Source organism: Carassius gibelio, chromosome A22 (genome assembly GCF_023724105.1).
Source record: "Carassius gibelio isolate Cgi1373 ecotype wild population from Czech Republic chromosome A22, carGib1.2-hapl.c, whole genome shotgun sequence".
Classification (NCBI taxonomy): Eukaryota; Metazoa; Chordata; class Actinopteri; order Cypriniformes; family Cyprinidae; genus Carassius; species Carassius gibelio.
Genome location: NC_068392.1, coordinates 13,604,705 through 13,625,806, shown reverse-complemented (window position 1 = coordinate 13,625,806; position 21,102 = coordinate 13,604,705). Strand labels below are relative to the sequence as shown.

General features: G+C 35.4%; 1 protein-coding gene across 14 annotated transcripts in view; it reads right to left on the bottom strand.

The window, feature by feature from the left end:
* Positions 1 to 21,102, bottom strand: part of LOC127943181 (CXADR-like membrane protein) — a 168,793-nt gene that overhangs the window by 145,268 nt on the left and 2,423 nt on the right. For 2 of the 14 annotated variants that reach the window (XR_008149586.1, XR_008149585.1), the window contains exons 2-4: positions 19,792 to 19,832; positions 19,383 to 19,709; positions 18,323 to 19,244 (exon numbers count right to left, since the gene is read on the bottom strand). The exons of 2 other annotated variants lie outside the window; for them this stretch is intronic. Coding sequence is in view for 7 of the 12 variants with exons in the window: in XM_052539415.1 (XP_052395375.1) it covers positions 19,027 to 19,244; positions 19,383 to 19,709; positions 19,792 to 19,832; positions 20,843 to 20,853 (597 nt within the window). In the remaining 5 variants the exon portion in view is untranslated. Of the gene's footprint in view, positions 1 to 4,743; positions 4,755 to 5,393; positions 5,585 to 6,060; positions 6,205 to 18,322; positions 19,245 to 19,382; positions 19,710 to 19,791; positions 19,833 to 20,348; positions 20,672 to 20,842; positions 20,981 to 21,102 lie in introns of those variants that run through there. 10 more of the 14 variants (XM_052539415.1, XM_052539414.1, XM_052539413.1 and 7 more) reach the window with 10 other exon arrangements.

Sequence of the window (21,102 nt, the reverse complement as noted above, 5' to 3'; positions counted from 1 at the left end):
CGAATGCACATGCACCAACGCCTTCTTGCCCTGTGTCATCAGGCCCAGTTTGGTCTTAATCCGGCCCTGAAGGCGGTGCATTGCCATTGAGACTTACCTATGATGAGTTCACAGCTGAGCGGACATTTCATTCGTTGGCTTAAGCGTCACATTTGCGTATGCCATACAGCTGGATTTCAAGATTGGTTGACAGCAAATTTCAAATATTAAATGGAAAAAAAATATTTAGTTTCTGTTTCTGTTCCTGTCAAAATCATTCGTTTCCAGTTTTCGTTTTCGTTCCTTGAACCGGTTCAGAGCCCTAAATTACAGACAACGTTGACAACGTTTCTCACAACCATGTTTATTTTAACCAGAAAACACAGATCAAGTAATCAGACTGATGGATGGTCGTGTTGTAAACAGTAAACAACGAGTGACGTACAAGCGTGAGAGATCACTTCTGATTCTTTCCGGCGATTGCGCCGACAAAGCCAGAGCGCGTGCACTTCACACATCAGGAAGCACTTGCCATCAGATCAGTTGGACGTGGTTGGACCAAAGAACGACATTATGTGAGTCACAGACAAAGAACGGTTTGACCTAAGAATATCAAAATGGAAACTACTGCGGAAACAAAGACACCTATACCTTGGATGCCCTTGAGATAAGCTAAAACATACCAAGATTTAATTTGAAAGTGAACTATGCCTTTAAGCCCCTTTTCACACTACACATCTTACCTGGAAAATTCCCGGTCACCTTCTGTGTGAAAGCAAACACGTCAGATTGATCCCGGGTCGGGGACCTAGTAGCATTGCTGGGTTCAGTCCCGGAACGAGCGCTGTGTGAACAAAAGCCAGATCTAATCCCGTAAAGGGTGTGTCGTAATGATGATGCACGTTATTGCGCAACCCTTTTACCGAGTGTTTTGAAGGCAGATCAATGAATCTGTGCAAACTGTAATGAATCAGAGATCAGTTAGTTCCTCACTTTCCGCACTGAAGCTGAGATCGTTCGCCAGCTTAACCCTTTAACGCTTATGATCACATCAGTCTTGGCTGGTCTCTAAAGCATGCAATCACACCGGTGTGATTAGAACTTTCAGTGTGTCACGTCATTAACTGCTGAATTTAAATCTGCTTTTGCGCTTTGACTGGCACAGAGTCAGATCGGACATGCTGAGCACTTGTCATAATATCACAAATATTCAGTGTTTTCAACCATATAATCCTTATTTTAGGTTTCAGATATTTAAATACACATGAGTACTAGCAAAAAACATACCTTTACGTTTGCCTACAGTACATTGTAAAATATACGCTGTTGTCTGTGGGAATGGCAATAGTTGTCTTACAAATATAATATACACATCTGGCACGCATAGATTTCACACAGGCCAGATGTGGGCCGGATCTGGGCAAACTAGGGTTATACTTATAGATGATAATATCGTGTATCGACTATAGTCAGAGATATCGACATAAGCAGATTTCTCTGTCGATAATCAAGACGATATAAGGCTCTTTTTCCTATTAATGTATTAGATAATACTAATAATAATAATAATAATAACTATTATTGACTCTGATAACTCGTTAAATCCATGATATGAAAGAGATAGAAAATGTGGAGCTGGTGCCCAACACATTTAATGGCTGGTACATGGCAACGCGATCTTCTCATACATGAGAGATTAACTCTTTTTTGCCGTTTCAAATAAAGACAAAAAATAAGGCGGCAGAGCGAACTTATCATTCATAGTGGTTCTCACGTTGTCCTTCTCTTAAAGACTGATCACTTAACTTATAACACTCACTATGTGGTGATGACGTAGAAGGACTATGTGAGAACCACTGTGGATGATAAGGTTGCTCTGCCGCCTTGTTATTATTTTCATGCACACTGCACTATAATGTGATGCATGCAAAATACAGAGTTTTGGCCGTTACCATGTCTCCATCCACAAACAGACGTACATCGTCTGCAGATATAAGGTATTTCATTGCTCTTTAACAAGTAATCTGAATGGACTATATGGATATATGTGCAATATTTTAAACGAGCCCTCACTAACTGAGTTTAATGGCACAGTTATGTTAGAATGCATCTCATACTTGTTTCTGTGGCAATGAGTCATGAGGCGCGCGGACACTTTTTGCTTCCATCAGAATGAATTCATTCTGATTGACGAATCCAAATGCAGTCTTTACATGAACGGTAAATAAAGTGAACGGGTTGATATGCGTGTGTACAGTGCTTTAAGTGGGCCGGTACGCACCGGTACTCAGTACCGCCACTTCCAAATATAGCTCTTGAGGGTACCGCCACCTCTCCGTGCGCCCAGAACGTGCTTTTAGCGTACCGGTATGCTCATTTGGACATCTCTTTTAATAGAGGTTATAATCCTTTGCCTGCGCTGCCGCTTTTCAGAGCGCCCTTCACAATGCACGCTTCCTAATTCATCCCACCGAGAGCAGAGACTACATTACCCATAAAACCTTGAGTTTTACAAGTGAAAAGCATATGCGCCGTTGTCAGTGTCAACCAGGGGCGGAGTGGCAATCGGGCGATCGGGACTTTTCCGGTTGATGAATTTTCATGATGGCCCAATATAAATTATTCATAACGGCCGTGAAAGTGGCCGGAGCGGGAGTGCGGCGGCCGGCACTGTATTTCTCAGTCATAGTTACCCCCCTGCACACTCATCTCATCTCCCCCGTCATATTCTTCATACAGAACTTTCATGGTCACAAAAAACGAGTATTTAATTCATTGTTTGTTCAGCTGTCACAGGACGCGCGATATGACAGTTGCGTCTGACTATATGTGAACTAGCTGTTTTAAGTACAGTATTTTTATATTTAACGTTAGTTTATCAGTATGTTTGAAAGTAGATTTTTTCTATTATTGGTGATTCCATATGCGATATGCCAGACCCAACAATGCAGAAGAGCTGAAGGCCACTATCAGAGCAATCTGGGCTCTCATAACACCTGAGCAATGCCACAGACTGATCGACTCCATGCCACTCTGCATTGCTGCAGTAATTTTGGCAAAAGGAGCCCCAACTTAGAATTGAGTGCTGTACATGCTCATACTTTTCATGTTTATAATTTTCTGTCGGCCAAGATTTCTAAAAATCTTTTCTTTGTATTGGTTTTAAGTAATATTAAAATGTTTCTGACATATTGCATTTCGGATTTTCCTTAGTTTTCAGTTATAATCAAAATCTAAATAAAACAAAGAAACTTTTGAAATATATAAGTCTGTGTGTAATGAATGAATATATTATACAAGTTTATACAATGGAATTATTTAACTTTTTAATGATATTCTAATTATATGACTAACATCTGTATAGTCTGAAATTGTTTTTTTTTTAGAAATACACATGTGAACACAACAGATGCATTATTTCATCTGCACAATTTATTGAGTGTTTAACATTGAGATCATACTCTTACAATGAAACAAGTTTCTTGAGCTCTGAATACCTGAGAATATTGCAGTAGATTTAAGAGATCTAAAGGCATCTTTTCACACTCATGAAGCTCATGCATTTACATGAAGACACATTATAACTCGATCTAAACTTCTCACGCTTCAATAGTGCAAGAATCAAACATTGTGCTCCTCTGACATCAGTCTGCAGAGCTGTGTAACAGATCTAAACCCTGAGCAACATCTTTATCCGATTTATCTTCTGCACACTGTACATAACACAGAATAAAAACTGATATGTTATCATGAAATAATAAATCAAATCTGGTAAATGATGTGCAGCAACAATTTAACAAATATAAAATAATACAGAAAGAATACAAAACACATTTATTCTATCAAACACAACTAAAAGAGCACTTGTGGTGCAGAAATGCTTGGGCAACATTCTGGCAGATTCAGACATTACTGAAATATAAAGAAAAGTGTCAATCTTATTCTGTTACATAATAAAAACAAAGCAGTGCATGTGGCAATAAAATGGAAGAACAAAACACTGTCTTCTATAGCTGTTTTTAACACCAGAAAAAAACAATGAAAGATGCATCGATTCAACTAAAAGTAACTTATCTAACTGTCAGAGAACGTGTAACGTGAAACGTTTAGATCTGTTTATGTCACTGTTGTTTGTTCTTCAGTCGTGGCTGATGAGAATGAACAAGCTTGAGCTCTTTTCCTATAGTTAATTATGATGAAACCGGCAATAATAAACAGCACTATTATTAATAATACAGATACTGCAATGTAAACCCAGTGCATTGATGATGTCTTCACATCTGGATCTGTTCCTGTTTGGGTTTGGTTTCCTTTTTCTACTGTTGATTCTGCAACAGAACAGAGAGAACAAACTACATTACTACACTGTTATAAAGACAACACATCTGTCAATCATTCTTTTTTATGTAATTAAAAACATCATACAATAATCAACCAGTTTCACACACCTTTGAGGATCAGCTCTACAGTCTCATGTTCAGATGAGTGTTGGATGAAACAGGTGTATTTTCCTGCATCAGCTTTAATGGCATTGATGAGTTTAAGGGAGAAGTTTCCTCTCAGATATTCCTCAGGGAAGGTTTTAGCTCTGTTCTTGTATCGTGGGTCTTGTCCTGCTTCTGACTCATTACCCTTGATTATATCAAACACATTTGTGCTTCCACTATACACCCAATACAAATTAATGTCTTGAGGTTTAAGATCATGTTGAGCTGAAGAACATGGCAGAACAACAGAACCACCAATAAACCCCTCGACTGTGACCTGCAGACACACTGAAATCACACACACTGTAAACACACAGTTTACACATGAAGCATGAATTCATCTTTCAGATGTAGTTTGTTTCTTGCTCACCTTTATTTAGCAGCAGTGCAAACACACAGCTGAAACAGAAACTGCACAAACAGAAAACACTGGTTAATTTAGATCTAGTTAGACGTAGTGTTTTTATTTTAAGGTTGAAAGTTAAAGTGAGACACTTGAGGTGATTCTTCACAATGAGGCAGATCTAAATCAACATGTTTCCATTTATTTCCTTTAATATTATATTGGATGTTTTATCCTCATCATCTTCCTGTACATACTGAGCTCCTCTCTAAATATTAATTAATTCAGTCAATATTTTAAAGCAGGAATCTCCACTCCAAACTTTATCTTCAATGCACTGAGACTATAGGACAATCAAATTACCATCAAGTAAAACAAACCGCACAAAACAAAGAAGAATAAATAAATACAGTTTTGTTCATGCTAATTAACTCCATTAATGCTGTTAATGTTTGTGTAATAAAGCAGTTGAGGATGAAAACAAAGCAGGCCAAACACCGTCAAATCAGGCCTTCAGTAACGTTACAGAGAAACTACGACTCGTCTGTCAAAACAACGTTTCATTCTCAATTCATCAAACATACCTGAAGATCATGATGCCCAAATATTATTCATATATAATGGATTTAAATATAGAACATATAAATATGTCTGATATAGAGATGAAATAATACTCTTTCAAACAATAAAGTATCGTATCACTTCCGTATCAATACGCCATGCGCACCTCGATGACATCAGACGTAAGTGACGTCACCAGCAAACACGTGAAATATTCGGAAATGATCGGCTCACAGATATAACTCTTCTTCCTACGTTTACGTATATTTAAGATTTCTGAGAGAGAATTTGACTTCTACAGGTTTTACAACTTTTGAATCAAATCAGAAATATAACAGGGCTTTAGATTAAAATCAAAATAAAGCTTTTTTACACACAGAATATTCACAATAATAATAAATAAAACAACAACAATAACTATCACTATTATTATTATTATTAATATTATTATTATTATTACTGAAGTACACACAGACACAAAATACACAAAAGACTGCAACAAACAAATAATAAATAAACTTACGTAGAATGAAATATAATTTTCTGTAAAGTTGCTTTGTAATGATTTGTATTGTAAAAAGCGCTATACAAATAAACTTGAATTGAATTGAATTGAAATTACCTGAGTGCTGGAGTGAAGCGTCCAGTCGTCGACTCTTCTGGGGAAGCGCTGTTTTCTGGATCCTGAACCTCAAGCGAATCATTTCTCTGAATGATGTTTAATATATTCCTGTTTTAATTTGGTCTCAAAACAGTCATGTTTGAATTCAGTTTATAGTCACTGTAAGAGCAGGACAAGAATACAGAGCTTCCAGTAACATCCTCATCCAAGACCTGCAGAGAAAATAAAGAGAGAGAATTCAAAACAAGCCATACAAGTTATAAATTAGTATTTCAAACTGTGTTTATTAATGACACCAAAAGATGCAGCTGAGAGAACAGAAAACACATTAGAAACTCTTTTCTGAAGAGAGTCAATCAAACAATCAATCTAGAAAATAAATCAATGGTTGAGATGTAATTACCATTGCTGAGATTTATTTGCCTTCATATCTGGGATCCAGATAATGTGAAAGATCTGCCTCATCTTCCTCTCTCTCTCTCTCTCTCTCTCTCTCATTTATCCTCACAGACTGAAGTGTCATGACTGGATTAGATTGATGGAAGCAGAGACTTTAACTTTCCAAATACTTGTCAGACCAGATGAGCAGCTGAGTGGGAAGATACAATGTGATTAGTGACAAACAAATGACAGCAACTCCCTTTTGACACACACACACACACACACACACACACACACACACACGTTTGCTATTTAAACACGTTTACTGTCATTGGAACTGTATTTTTGTATGCGACTAAATATAAATAATAACTGTATTTAACCCTAACATGAAAAAAAGAAAATTAATTTATTGATCTGTCAGTAATGTCTCCATAAGGAGAGTTTGTTGGATTTAACTCATTTCTGCATATAAATTTGTCCACAAAACAGAAACACACAGTTGTTATTCCTGAACATATCAGCTTTGTCTCACACATTTCTTCTGTAATTCATTGTGTCTTTAATACACTTTCATGTCTTTATTTTTATATTTTTCTGTCACTGTGAGAGAACGACATGAATGCAGATCTTCCAGTTACACCCTCATTCATGAGCCGCAGGGAAACTGAAAAAGAGAGAAATGTGTGTTTATGTACATATCAGCAGATATCATCAAATTTCAGCCAGGTTCTTAAATATATACTTTCAGTTTGTTATGACTCATTTAGTTTGTGTCACATGATGATTCAATGTTTTTGCGTTCACTCTAAATTTCTGGTAAAGATCACTGTACCATTGAAGAAAAAGTCAGAAATGGCCATGCTGTTGTGGAGCACTTGAAGCACAGCTTGACAAAATAGCAAAGAGTGGTGTAAAAACAAGGTAAAATGGCATGGCTTCTTCAGTAAATGTGTTTGTAAATGCACATTTACTTTTGTTAACACTGTCTGGTAAGGTTTAGTGTAGCTGGTAGTTATTTTCAAAACTGATGAAGCACAAAACCTTTTAGCGACACTCAGTGGACATTTGTGCATGATCCAGTGAAACAAAATATTTAGTCATGTTTATCTGCTTCTAAAAAAAATGTATCATGCTTTTTAGCTCCACACACTAAATATTTCACTTTGAATCTGGCAAATGTGAAAGAAGCAGTGTTATATCATTTTTGCTCAAATGTTGCCAGACCCAAACCAACAATGTCTAGAATACCTTGTTGTGAAAACTAAACTTAATAAATGTTAAATGCCAAAAACTGCCTAAATACATACAAACATACATACAGTATTTTTCAACATTTGTTGCTTTATACATGTACATCAACATTATGTCTAAATTTATTTATTTTCAGATTTATTTATATTATTCTTTTCTTTGCCCGTATGGTAGAGATGTTTTCCTTCAGAAAGCAGTCCAGCTCAAAATGCTGCTTAATCAAAAAAGGGTGAAGCTTTGAGGGAACAGTGTCACCTTGTGGTGTGATTGAAATAAATGCAAGAGTGAATGTCATTCCTTTGCAAGACAAATAGAGAATTAAAGACTTTGAGCGAACTCTGTAACTGTGAGTTTGTTCAACAGGCCTCCTGAGTCTCTCCACAGAATCAATCCTGAAGTTCTGTGTGACAGTAACAGCTCCAGAATCAGGAGAATCAGTGCATGCTCCTCTGCAGTCAGTCAGTCTTAGTTTTAAGAATCGCATCACATTCATATCGGTAACAAGATCAAAGAAAGGGTTAACTCTAAACAAAAACTAAGAATACTTTCCAGGTGAAGTGGAGATGGTGGGCATGAAGTGTTGAAGTGTGTAGAGTGTGGTCAGAGTAAACTTGACTTAGACTTCCTCTGACTGCAGTGGAACTTTTTTTTCTTCTTCTTCTTCTTCTTCTTCTTCTTCCTGTCTGTTCTTCAGAGCTACAGTGTTAGCTTGTGTGGAGAAAAATATATAATTCTGAAATGTTTCATTAACAGCAACATGAAGATCATTCAGCTTCAGCTCTGTGAGTTTATTAAATTATGTAAATATATTGACACGCTGGTTATAAACTTCAAATGGTCATGAATTGTTTTAAGGTTTACTCTGGTTGTGAGCAGGTAATTCTAATTATGAGGCATGTTTATCTAATATATTTATTTATTTATTTATCTTACAGATGTATTAATCTGTTGTCAAGCTGCAGTTTCAGATCTTCTGACTGATTTGGGATCAAATGTGATCATAAACTGTGATCTTGATGAAAATGAGGTTTATTGGATTTTACTGAAAACAGCAGATCCTCCAACAGTGATTCTACAAACATTCCCAAGACCAAAATCACCTTTTTACTTTAATAAATCATTCAGAAACAAATATTCAGTGCAGTTTAAACATCGTCTGGTTATTAATAATGTGACTGCTGATGAATTAGGAGTTTATTACTGTATGAACACAGAAACACCTCCAAAACTCAGCAACAGCACCAGAATATACTTCACCGGTGAGTTCATTTATTATTTCAGTGATCAAGACAAAATAATGTTGTGTTATCTACTACTTCATGTATAACTGAGATTGACAGTTGTTACTGTAACTGTAACATTTACTCAGAAATATCACAATGTACTCTTGCATTGGTTACTCCCCACAGAGATGAATGTGTTATAGATATTAAATTCATATTCTTTCCAGAATCAGCTCATCTAACTGAGTGTCACAATCATACAGTTCTGGAGTTTATTGATCAGAATCAAACACAATCACAGATTATTATCATCATATCTGCTCTGATGAACAGACTTCTGCTCATTCTGCTGATCGGTGAGTTCATTTTCTTATTGTTCTGAAATTATCAAGTTAAATATACATTAGTGTAAAAATATCAATATAATGATGTTTTCATTATTATTTTGTGTGTGCTTGTGTTCATATATATTTTTACCATTTAAATAATAATAATATAACCATTATTAAATAATATGCTGTTATATTCTTAGTCTTTGCTGCTGGAAAAACAGATCGATTGGAAAAACATGTTTATAATGTTGATCTGCAGACAAAAGTAACATATCAGCCTCAAGATCCGAACCAGCTGACGGCACAAAGAGGTAAATATGAAGAAATAACTTTTTCTAGTTATTTATTGTTTAATGTCATTACTGTAGGTTTTGATAATTATTGAGGATCCAAACTGTCATCCCAACACAATATTGAAGCTTTTAGTTTGGATTCATTTAAATCTACTGCAGCTGGATGATAATATTGTTTTTATTTTCACTCTTTCAGTTCACTGACCTGGAAAATATTCAGCAACGGAGAGCACCTGTGTGAAAATATTACATTTTATTCAAATATTGTGTTTGAGTCAAGAACCTATTCTTCCTGTGTAATTTCATGAGTATTTTGGATACTGGTTATCACAATTCTTGTGAAAATTATTTAAAAAAATAAATAATAGGTGAATGGTCATTCTGTTATCAAGCTTCACTTAATATTGATGTGTTGGTTTGTATTTCTTCACACGTCTCAGTCAGGATTTTTATGTTTTTGTACCTAACTGAAAATAATTTATTTATTTTGGGATTGTCCAGACTTAACAGTCTGTTAGTCTGCAATGTGCACAAAGACAGGCTGGACAGCCTTAACAAAAACAAGATATGTCAAGAGTTTGTGGGGCACAGTGATACCAGGAAAAATACATTTGGTACTTTTGTTTAGTGCCTATCCTGTCATGCAAGTTTGATTTAAATTACACCTATTTATTACTACATATAGAGCAGTGACTATAACCTAATAACCTAATAGTTTTATTTGTTAAAATCATTTGATTTCTTTTATATGGGGACACTTTTTCACAATATTGAAGTTTTTTATTACATTTAATGTTAAGTTGAAAACTTATCTTTTTAACTTAGCTTTTAGTTAAGGGTATTTGTTCATTGACGTAATAACTTATTTTTATTTCATTTTTTCCCTCTCTTTCACATTTATACTGATCTCACTATACAGTTGTGTGAGGGTGTATGTCTAAGAGTATGTAGTCATGCCTTAATTTTGCTAGGCATGGTAAATGTTTTCATATATGCATGTTTTAATTATAACTGCGAAGCGACACTGCTGTTATTAAATGTGCTATATAAATAAATAAAAGTTAAAGTTAAGTTCAAATTCCATTGTATTTTGGTGGCTTGATTGTGTAAACAAATTCAAAAACATTGCAAAAAAAAAATGGTTTTGAAGAATGTTTTGGTCAGTTTAGTCAGCTTTTTCATTGAACCAAGAAAGAAACTTTGAGAAGAAGCATAATGGAACAGTCTAAATGCAATAGTAGAAAGGCTTTCCTCTCTGTACATATATCCTTAAGTACAATTTTGCTTGGATTATTGGTGTCCCCTTCAAAACTTACTCTTGAGAAATGTTATGTTTATTGCCCCCCCCCCCCCCCCCCCCAACATCTAGATGAAATTTTCGCCCCTGTTTCACACATGATCTTTGTATGTAAAGGTCTTGACTTCCATGTATTTCTTTTTGGTGAGTGAAAAAAAAAACAGTTATAGTTCTTTTGAAAACAATTTATTCATGGAATCTGGATTTCAAAGCACAAAAGGTATTAATTTAGTAACATTGTAAAAGGATATTTAGGCCTCAAACAGCTTCTCTCTCGCTGAACAATGTGCAGTGTGTAATCCTGTTCATGCTGGATGGTTTGCTGCTGTAATAACATAAATGACCTGCAGAGGGCAGCAGAGGATTGTTTCATTTTACACATATAGGCTACTCATATAGAGTAACTAGGGTTAACAGATTTACAACTCAAATTAAATGGTGAATAGGTTCATTAACAAATTCCTAAATACAAGACCAAAATGTATTTTCAATGCTTCAAAAAAATCTAACTGACCCTCTGATGTCACATGGACTACTTTGATGATGCTTAAAGGGTTATTTCACCCAAAAAATGAAAATTATGTCATTAATAACTCACCCTTATGCTGTTCCAAACATGTAAGACCTCCGTTTATCTTCGGAACACAGTTTAAGATATTTTAGATTTAGTCCGAGAGCTCTCAGTCCCTCCATTGAAGCTGTGTGTACGGTATACTGTGTGTATCTGTGTGTCCAGATGCTTTCTGGACATGGATAGTATACCGTACACACAGCTTCAATGGAGGGACTGAGAGCTCTCGGACTAAATCTAAAATATCTTAAACTGTGTTCCGAAGATAAACGGAGGTCTTACATGTTTGGAACAGCATAAGGGTGAGTTATTAATGACATAATTTTCATTTTTTGGGTGAAATAACCCTTTAAGCCTTTGGACATCGTTAGTACTTTAAACATGGATTAATTATCTAACAAACATAATATTTGCATTTGTGAAGAAATAACTATTTTAATTTAGTTATTAAAGATTAGCATTAACATTTTATATTACTTTTTGTGTCTTAGAGCATAAATTAGACACAATGTTAAGACTGTCTTGAGAACTAGTTTGACCAACTAGCAGTAGCCAAGGGGGAATCAGTCTTACTTTTCCAGTACATATATGACCAATCTAGTTTTCAAGACTGAATTAAAAAAGTTATGCAAGTCTTGGAGAAAAGAAATCAGATTTTAAAACTGGTCTAAACAGTTTATGCAATTGGCCCCAGGTCTAAAGTTTCACTTTCTTACTTTCATTTTCTTTTCTGTCGGGCTGAAATTAGCAAAAAAAAAATTGTGCCACATTGCACTGAATATTTGAAAGGGCCCATCAAGTAAAGTTTTATAAGTAATATTAGGATGAAATGTTGTAAAGATCTGTAACAGAACAATGTGTTTAATCTGATATTAATATCTATATCTTTAAAATCACTTCCATGTAATGTCACATATTATATAATAAACATATAAAAATTTATATTAATAAATATTTTTAAAGTCCTTCACGGCATGGGATATGTAATTGAATAAACAGTTACTGTTTTTATGAAGTTTCTATATGGACAAATATTTTAATGTCTTGGCTACAAAAAGTATTAAAAATATATAATAGGTGAATGGTCATTCTGTTATCAAGCTTCACTTAATATTGATGTGTCAGTGTGTGTTTCTTCATATGTCTCAGTCAGGATTTCTATGTGTTTGTACGTAACTGAAAATTATTTCTTTATTTATTTTGGGATTGTCCTGGCATGAGTCACAGCTTCCAGACCAATGATGAGCTTAAATAAGGTTTAGTAAAATACATTTTATTACACATTTAAAACACATTACAAATTTAAAAAAGGCAAATTTAATGTCAAGTGAATGTAATTATAGATATAAGTACAGTGACACATTCATGACTATTTATTTATAGGTATGTATTTTTCGACAGTGTCAATAACAAAGTGAATGCAGGTCACATCCTCGACCCCTGTGATATTTCATATGAATGAACCCTTTATGTTGCTGCTGCACTCATTATTAGTTGTTTTTGTTTAAATATAAGGATATATACTAATTGTTATTAGGGCCCAAGCACAGCGGTGTGAGGACCACTTGGAATTTATCCGTTTTTTATTATTATTATTATTCTCCCCAATGAATCACATTTTTGAGGGCCTAAAAATACCCGAAAAGTCATGAAACTTTTCACACTTCAAAACTGGCGAAAATTTACGTCTCATGGGTTTCAAAGGGGTTGTGGCAAAAAATGTCCAATCTGCCCCAAACTTCACATGTTTGATAACACTTCAGCCCTGAACAGATCTATATGCCCATATTCCAAAATCCAGTTATAGTCATATAGCGCCACCAGCTGGCAGCAGGAAGATTTCCACATATAAATGACTTTGACATATTCCTCTTATATTTACCACTTTAAAGGCATATTTCTCACTGTTTGCTGTTTTACTAAAGCCACCCGCTGACAGTGAGCCCGGGTGCGAGGGCCCATTCATCGCTGCTTGCAGATTTAATGTAGTTTTGTATTCAGCAAATATCTACACAGTGTAACTAGACTATAGTGTGGCTAAACTCGAAGCTCTAACCAAAACCATAAATATATTCCATTGTTTGGCCACTTAGTCACCATTAGCAACCAATGACAAACAGAGTCTCTCACCTTTGTGTAGAGTGGAGGTTTAACCGAGTACCAGTGACTCAGACAGTTAACTTAAACTCAGATGGAAAAAGCTGCATTGTTTGTCTGCAGCCTGCATTATATCTACACACTGTCTTTACACAAGTTTTATATTGCCTTGAATATAGTTCAACTTTCAAAGCTGTTGTTAAATATTCATACTTGACCTTCACTGGAAAAGTGAAGAAAAAATAAATGAAAACAGGGGAAAACGGTTACAGTAAAAAGACGGTTTATTCATGACAAGGTTTTCAAAGCCTAATCTAAGTCTAATCTAAGGCCTGAGCGATGTTCAGTTTTGAAGATCTTGAGTTTTCATTCAAAGGCGTGTCCATGGCGCCGTGACAAAGTTCGATGTCTCGCCATGGAAATAAAAGATGTTTTAACTCAGGCATAGAATGTCCAATCTTCCACAAACTTCACATGTTTGATAAGATTCCTGGCTTGAACAGATCTGAAGGCCATTATTCGATCAGGTGTGGCAAAATGGCTCAACAGCGCCACCTATACACTTTCAACGGAGTGCTCCTCGAGCTACATTTCATGTACATGTACGAAAATCGGTAGAAACATGTAACACACCAATACCTCCAAAAAAGTCTCCTGGTACTAAATCCGAATCCCAACAGGAAGTCAGTTATTTTTAAATGTTACATTTTTGTTGGTTTTGCCATTTTCAGTGGTTGTACTTTAACGAACAGGGGAAAACAGCAACGGTAAAAAGACGGTTTATGCATGAAAAGGTTTTTAAAGCAAATTGAAGTACATTCCGTAATATTATTTATTAATATTTGAACTTTCAGATATCATTACTTTTCTCTGACTGTTCTGTAGAAGAGAGAAGCTCCACGGTCAGACAAGAGCTGCTTCACTGAGACGCTTCAACAAAACCATTTCAGCAAACTGAAAGATAAATAATATGAGACCACTTATAAATATATTTAAAAAAAAATCCATTACCAATAATGGAATAGTCAAATATATAAATAAAGAATTAGAAAAAGAAAGTACTAAATTCTCTGCAGGTCGTTCATGAAAGTTCAGAATTACTACCAGTTTTGGTGAAGGCTAGGCTACTGAAGACAACAACACCAGGATCATAGTTCTGTTTATTACATGTCATTTACATAATATTTGTTTGGAAGCTTAAGGCACTCTTCTTATATCATTATGAAATAATTTTAAGAAAATTAGCTTTTTATTAATTTGTGTTTGATTTGTAAACTACTAACAGAGATAAACTAAAAATTAAATGGAGGTCATTTGTTTAGAGAGAATAACCATCCCATCCTCCTTCAGTCAATAGTATGTTCCTGCACAACCGGAGGCTGCAGATTCAGGACCATAGATCTAGGACCGCAGTTCTAGGACCCTAGTTTTTCGTGACAGTGCCACATACCGTACTGGATGATATAGCGATGGCTGCAGTTTCAGGACCGCAGTTCTAGTACCCTGTTGGTTTAGTTTGCAGTCAGGTTACTTACTGTACTGTATATCGCATCAATATATTAATCTTTAATTAAGACTTACTGTTTGTCAATTTTATTTGGGTAGCACACATATTCTGAATGTCATTTTTATGACAACAGCACCAAAGTGAACCCCTTTTCCATCAGTTGCTGCATGGAAAGAATGGCTGTAGGCTTCAACTCTAGAGAAAGAGAGAGCGAGAGACAGAGAGAGATAAATAAGAGACATTTGTTTAACATATTCTTCTGGTATATATATATATATATATATATATATATATATATATATATATATATATATATATATATATATATATTAATAGTTAGCAGTTCTCACTATGTAATCTTCGCACCGTTTAAACGTTATAAAATAAAACTGAATTAATTGCTGTCCACGTCGTTTAATTAGTGTTGATCCAGTACGGTAGGTGGCGCTGGCACAAAAAACCAGGGTCCTAAAGCTGCGGCCCAAGAGTTGCGGTCCTGAAACTGCAGCCTCCGGTTGTGCAGGAAAACCAAAAGAAATGGACACAGCGACCCCATTGGAACTCAATTGAGACAATTGAAGCCCATTTTTAGTGTTTTTTAGAAATTCCGTTTCTGAGGCGCAGACTCAAACGAAGCTTGACGACGTCGGCAACCTGTCTGACAGATGTAAATCTTCTAGTAGCTGTGCGTGCAAACTGCCATCGTTAATCTTGCAGAGACGGCGAGCTTGAGCGGGGAGTTCTTTGTCTTGAGTGAGTAGGAGTAAGTAATCTGATTAATTATTGTGTATAGTATTTTAAAATGTAACGCCAGTACGCCATATTAAGTTAATTGCCTGTGAGCTTCTCCTCCTGTCTGTATGGTAATGTGACAGAGAGTTGAGTGGTTATGACGCAATCGTTAGCCTATTTTTTACAAAAACTGTTTCTACGGGGCCATAATGTAACATAGAAGGTAATGGAGCCCTTTATACATTGTCATGTATTTTTAGAAATAGATAATGGACAAATGGAGTCTTTAAACGCCTCAGATGTAAAGTTATTTGCTGTCAAAGTAACGCCGAAATGAATGGGAGTCAATGGGATGCTAACGCAAGCGAAGTTCTGCTACAAGATGGTGGCACGCGGCCGACTTCAACTTCCGGTCGAGTTCCTTGCCGCCTGAGGAATACCCTTCTCCCTTCAGTCACCTTCACACCCTCAACCTATTTATTGTTATTTCTACAGTTATTTCTGCACATATTTAAACAGTCGTGTGTTTAATACACTCTCATGTTTGGCCTTTACTTCCAGTGACGTCTCAATTTGACTGGCAAAGAATCTGATAAAGAAAAACAAAAAGGGTCTAACATACAACCTTCACATGAATTTGCCATTCAAATTTCTTTCAGATTGGTTTATAGTCATATCAGTATATAGCTGTGGTTTTGTGTGCTTCCTTGGTTAAAACAAATCAACCTTTTTGGTACAACTTTCTGGTATATTCCTGTTATACATGTTATCATGTTAGTATTTGACTTTAGTTTGAAATAATATTCTTCTAGCAAATCTCTGACGTACAAAAGCTGATCATCTTGCATTATATGTATTATATAATTTTATGTTTCTATATCTGGTTGCCCAACCCTGCTCCTGGTAATTGACTGTACTACAAAGTTTAGCTCCAACCCTAATCAAACACAGCTGTCTTTAATTTGTAAGTGATCCCCGAAGACTTTAATGTACGGTACACGGAAGTTTGTTCTCATAGTGATCAGACTGGTTCTCAAATAAATGTTGTGACTCATTCAGTTTGCATGTCAGCTGATGTTTGATGTTAAACATTCACTCAGGCGTGGAGTTACTGTGGTGACACTCAGCTCCAGGGGCCTGTACCATGAAGCTAGATTAGCTGGCTAGCTAGATAAGTTTCAGGTTAGTTTGCACCAATCCTGGATTTTAGGTACCACGTAAGTGGCTTGGCTTTTAGCGGCATTCGTTGCCATAGTAACTTACACTCCACGGCTAACCTGCCCCGGGTTAGAGATCTCAAACTGAAGTTTGACCAATCAGATGTGAGAGAATTGACACGTTTTACACAAAGTCACTTCAGTTTATCTTGCTCCAAATTAAAGGGCACTAATGCTTTTATTATCATTATATATATTTTACACTCAAGCAATTTTAGTTTAACAGTTGTTATTATAAATAGTTTATTTTGAATAAATATTAATGTATACAGATCATGTAACATAAATAAGTTGTAGTATCAAAAGATTGCACTTCAAAAAAAAAAAAATCTGACCTTACATGTTCGAGTCTTTATCATTATATATTTTCAAATGTATAAACTAAGTTAACAAGTTTCACTTGTCACTGCACTGATAGAGCAAGATTATTCATTTTATTTGTCCTCCTTTTTGTCATACTCTTCAATCTCATCCTGTAACTCTTAATTTGTTCAGCTACCATCATGGTACTGGCCACAGGATGCCTATACCATGAACAAATTCAGAGTTACAGGATTAGATTTGAGTTGACAAAACCAAACCTCTCCAATCTGGCTTTGTTGGTACCATGATACTGATCATCAACTCAGGTTTGATCCTGAGTTTGTGGAGCATGTGCACATGAATGTGTGACATCACTGGTGAACAGCCAATCACGAGCCTTGCAACACAAAGCAAGTTTGATTTACTTCTTGGGAGAGACTCACTGAAGTTCAAAACTAAAGGTTAAAGATTTTGCTAAAGGTTAAGAGATTGAAGAATATGACAAATTTAAACACATCGAAGGAGGAAAAATAAACAAATAATCTTACTCTATCAGTGCAGTGACAAGTGAAATTTGTTTATACATTTGAAAATATATAGTGATGGAGAGTTGAACATGTAAGGTCAGATTTTAGATTTTAGCATTAGGCACCTTTTAATTTGGAGCAAGATAAACTGGAGTGACTTTGTGTCAGACATGTGTCACTTCTCTCACATCTGATTGGTCAAACTTCAGTTTGAGATCTCTAACCCAGAACATGTTAGCCGTGGAGTGTAAGTTACTATGGGAATGAATGCCGCTAAAAACCAAGCCACTTGGTACCTAAAACCCAGGATTTGTGTAAACTAACTTAACTGGCTAGCTAGCTAATCTAGTTTCATGGTACAAGCCCCAGAACTCTTTGCAAGTTTGTTTATACTGCACGAGACAACAAAAACAAATGAAAACAAAGACACAGAACACAACTCATATTAACAAACTACACAGATCAAATGAGAAACTACAGCGACTTATAAATAGAAGCACAAATAGTTGATTCAAGACTTTAGTTGAAGGCATTAAGATTTATAGTCTGAAATTGGTTTATTTTAGAAATAGACACATGTGAACACAACAGAAGCATTATTTTATCTGCACAATTTATTGAGTGTTTAACACTGAGTTCATACACTTACAATGAAACACAAGTTTCTTAAGCTCTGAATACCTGAGAATACTGCAGTAGATTTAAGAGAGCTAAAGGCATCTTTTCACACTCATGAAGCTCATGCATTTACATGAAGACACATTATAACAAGCAGATTTAAACTTACTGAACTTAAATAGTGAATATGAATCAAACATTGTGCTCCTCTGACATCAGTCTGCAGAGCTGTGTAACAGATCTAAACCCTGAGCAACATCTTTATCTGATTTATCTACTGCACACTGTACATAACACAGAATAAAAACTGATATGTTATCATGAAATAATAAATCAAATCTGGTAAATGATGTGCAGAAACAATTTAACAAATATAAAATAATACAGAAAGAATAAAAAAAATAATTTATTCTGTCAAACACAACTAGAAAGAGCACTTGTGGTGCAAAAATATTCAGGTAACATACTGACAGATTCTGACATCATAAAAAAAATGTCAGGATCTTATTGTTATAAAATAAAAACAAATCAACAAATGTGGAAATAAAATACAAGAACAAAACACTGTCTTCTACACTAGCTGTTCCAACACCAGAAGAAACCAATGAAAGATGCATCGCTTCAACTAAAAGTAACTTATCTAACTGTCAGAGAAAGTGTAACATGAAACGTTTAGATCTGTTTAAGTTGCTGTTGTTTGTTCTTCAGTCGTGGCTGATGAGAATGAACAAGCTTGAGCTCTTTTCCTATAGTTAAATATGATGAAACCGGCAATAATAAACAACACTATTATTAATAATAATACAGGTACTGCAATGTAAACCCAGTGATAAGATGATAATGTCTTCACATCTGGATCCGTTTCTGTTTGGGTTTTGTTTCCTTTTTCTACTGTTGATTCTGCAACAGAACAGAGAGAACAAACAACATTACTACACTGTTATAAACACAACACATCCGTCTATCATTTATATACAGCAGCATTCAGACTGGAACAAAATTAAAAACATAATACAATAATCCACCAGTTTCACACACCTTTAAGGATCAGCTCTACTGTATTTGATTCAGATAAGTGTTGGATGAAACAGGTGTATTCTCCTGCATCAGTTTCAGTCAGATTGATGAGTTTAAGGGAGAAGTTTCCTCTCAGATATTCCTCAGGGAAGGTTTTAGCTCTGTTCTTGTATCGTGAGTCTTGTCCTGCTTCTGACTCATTACCCTTGATTATATCAAACACATTTGTGCTTCCACTATACACCCAATACAAATTAATGTCTTGAGGTTTAAGATCATGTTGAGCTGAAGAACATGGCAGAACAACAGAACCACCAATAAACCCCTCGACTGTGACCTGCAGACACACTGAAATCACACACACTGTAAACACACAGTTTACACATGAAGCATGAATTCATCTTTCAGATGTAGTTTGTTTCTTGCTCACCTTTATTTACCAGCAGTGCAAACACACAGCTGAAACAGAAACTGCACAAACAGAAAACACTGGTTAATTTAGATCGAGTTAGACGTAGTGTTTTTATTTTAAGGTTGAAAGTTAAAGTGAGACACTTGAGGTGTTTCTTCAGAATGAGGCAGATCTAAATCAACATGTTTCCATTTATTCCCTTTAATATTATATTGGATGTTTTATCCTCATCATCTTCCTGTACATACTAAACTCATCTCTAAATATTAATTAATTCAGTCAATATTTTAAAGCAGGAATCTTCACTCAAAACTTTATCTTCAATGCACTGAGACTATAGGACAATCAAATTACCATCAACTAAAACAAACCGCACAAAACAAAGAAGAATAAATAAATACAGGTATTTTCATGCTGATTAACTCCAGTAATGCTGTTAATGTTTGTGTAATAAAGCAGTTGAGGATCAAAACAAAGCAGGCCAAACACCGTCAAATCAGGCCTTCAGTAACGTTACAGAGAAACTACGACTCGTCTGTCAAAACAACGTTTCATTCTCAATTCATCAGACATACCTGAAGATCATGATGCCTAAATATTATTCATATACAATACATTTAAATATAGAACATATAAATATGTCTGATGTAGGGATGAAATAATACTCTTTCAAACAATAAAGTATCGTAATACTTCCGTATTAATACGCCATGCGCACCTCGATGACATCAGACGTAAGTGACGTCACCAGCAAACACGTGAAATATTCGGAAATGATCGGCTCACTATTACAGCTATTGCTTCTACGTTTACGTATATTTAACACTTCTGGAGTTTTACATGTTTTACAACTTTTGAGTCATATAATTCAGAAAAATAACTTTTAGATTTAAATAAAAAAAAATAAAAGTTTTAGATTTAAAATTATAATAAAGCTTTTTTCACACATGAAATATTCACAATAATAATAAATAAAACAACAACAATAACTATCACTATTATTATTATTATTATTATTATTATTATTATTATTACTGAAGTACACACAGACTAATCAACATACACTCACAGTTTCATCATCCATATACTGAACCAGTAGCGGTTTTAGGCACGGGCGAACCGGGCAGCCGCCCGGGGCGTCATTTTTTCGTGACACATTGGGGGCGGCATCACGAGCAGATAAACAAAAAATCATCTGTGTCGCGAAGCGGTTTTTCATCATTTATATCATTTCACTGTGTGTGGAATTGGCAAATCGGCGCTCCCTGCAGCTGCCGGCGCCCCTGCTTGCTGAAAATATCCACTGAAAATGCGCACAGAAGCTTTGTG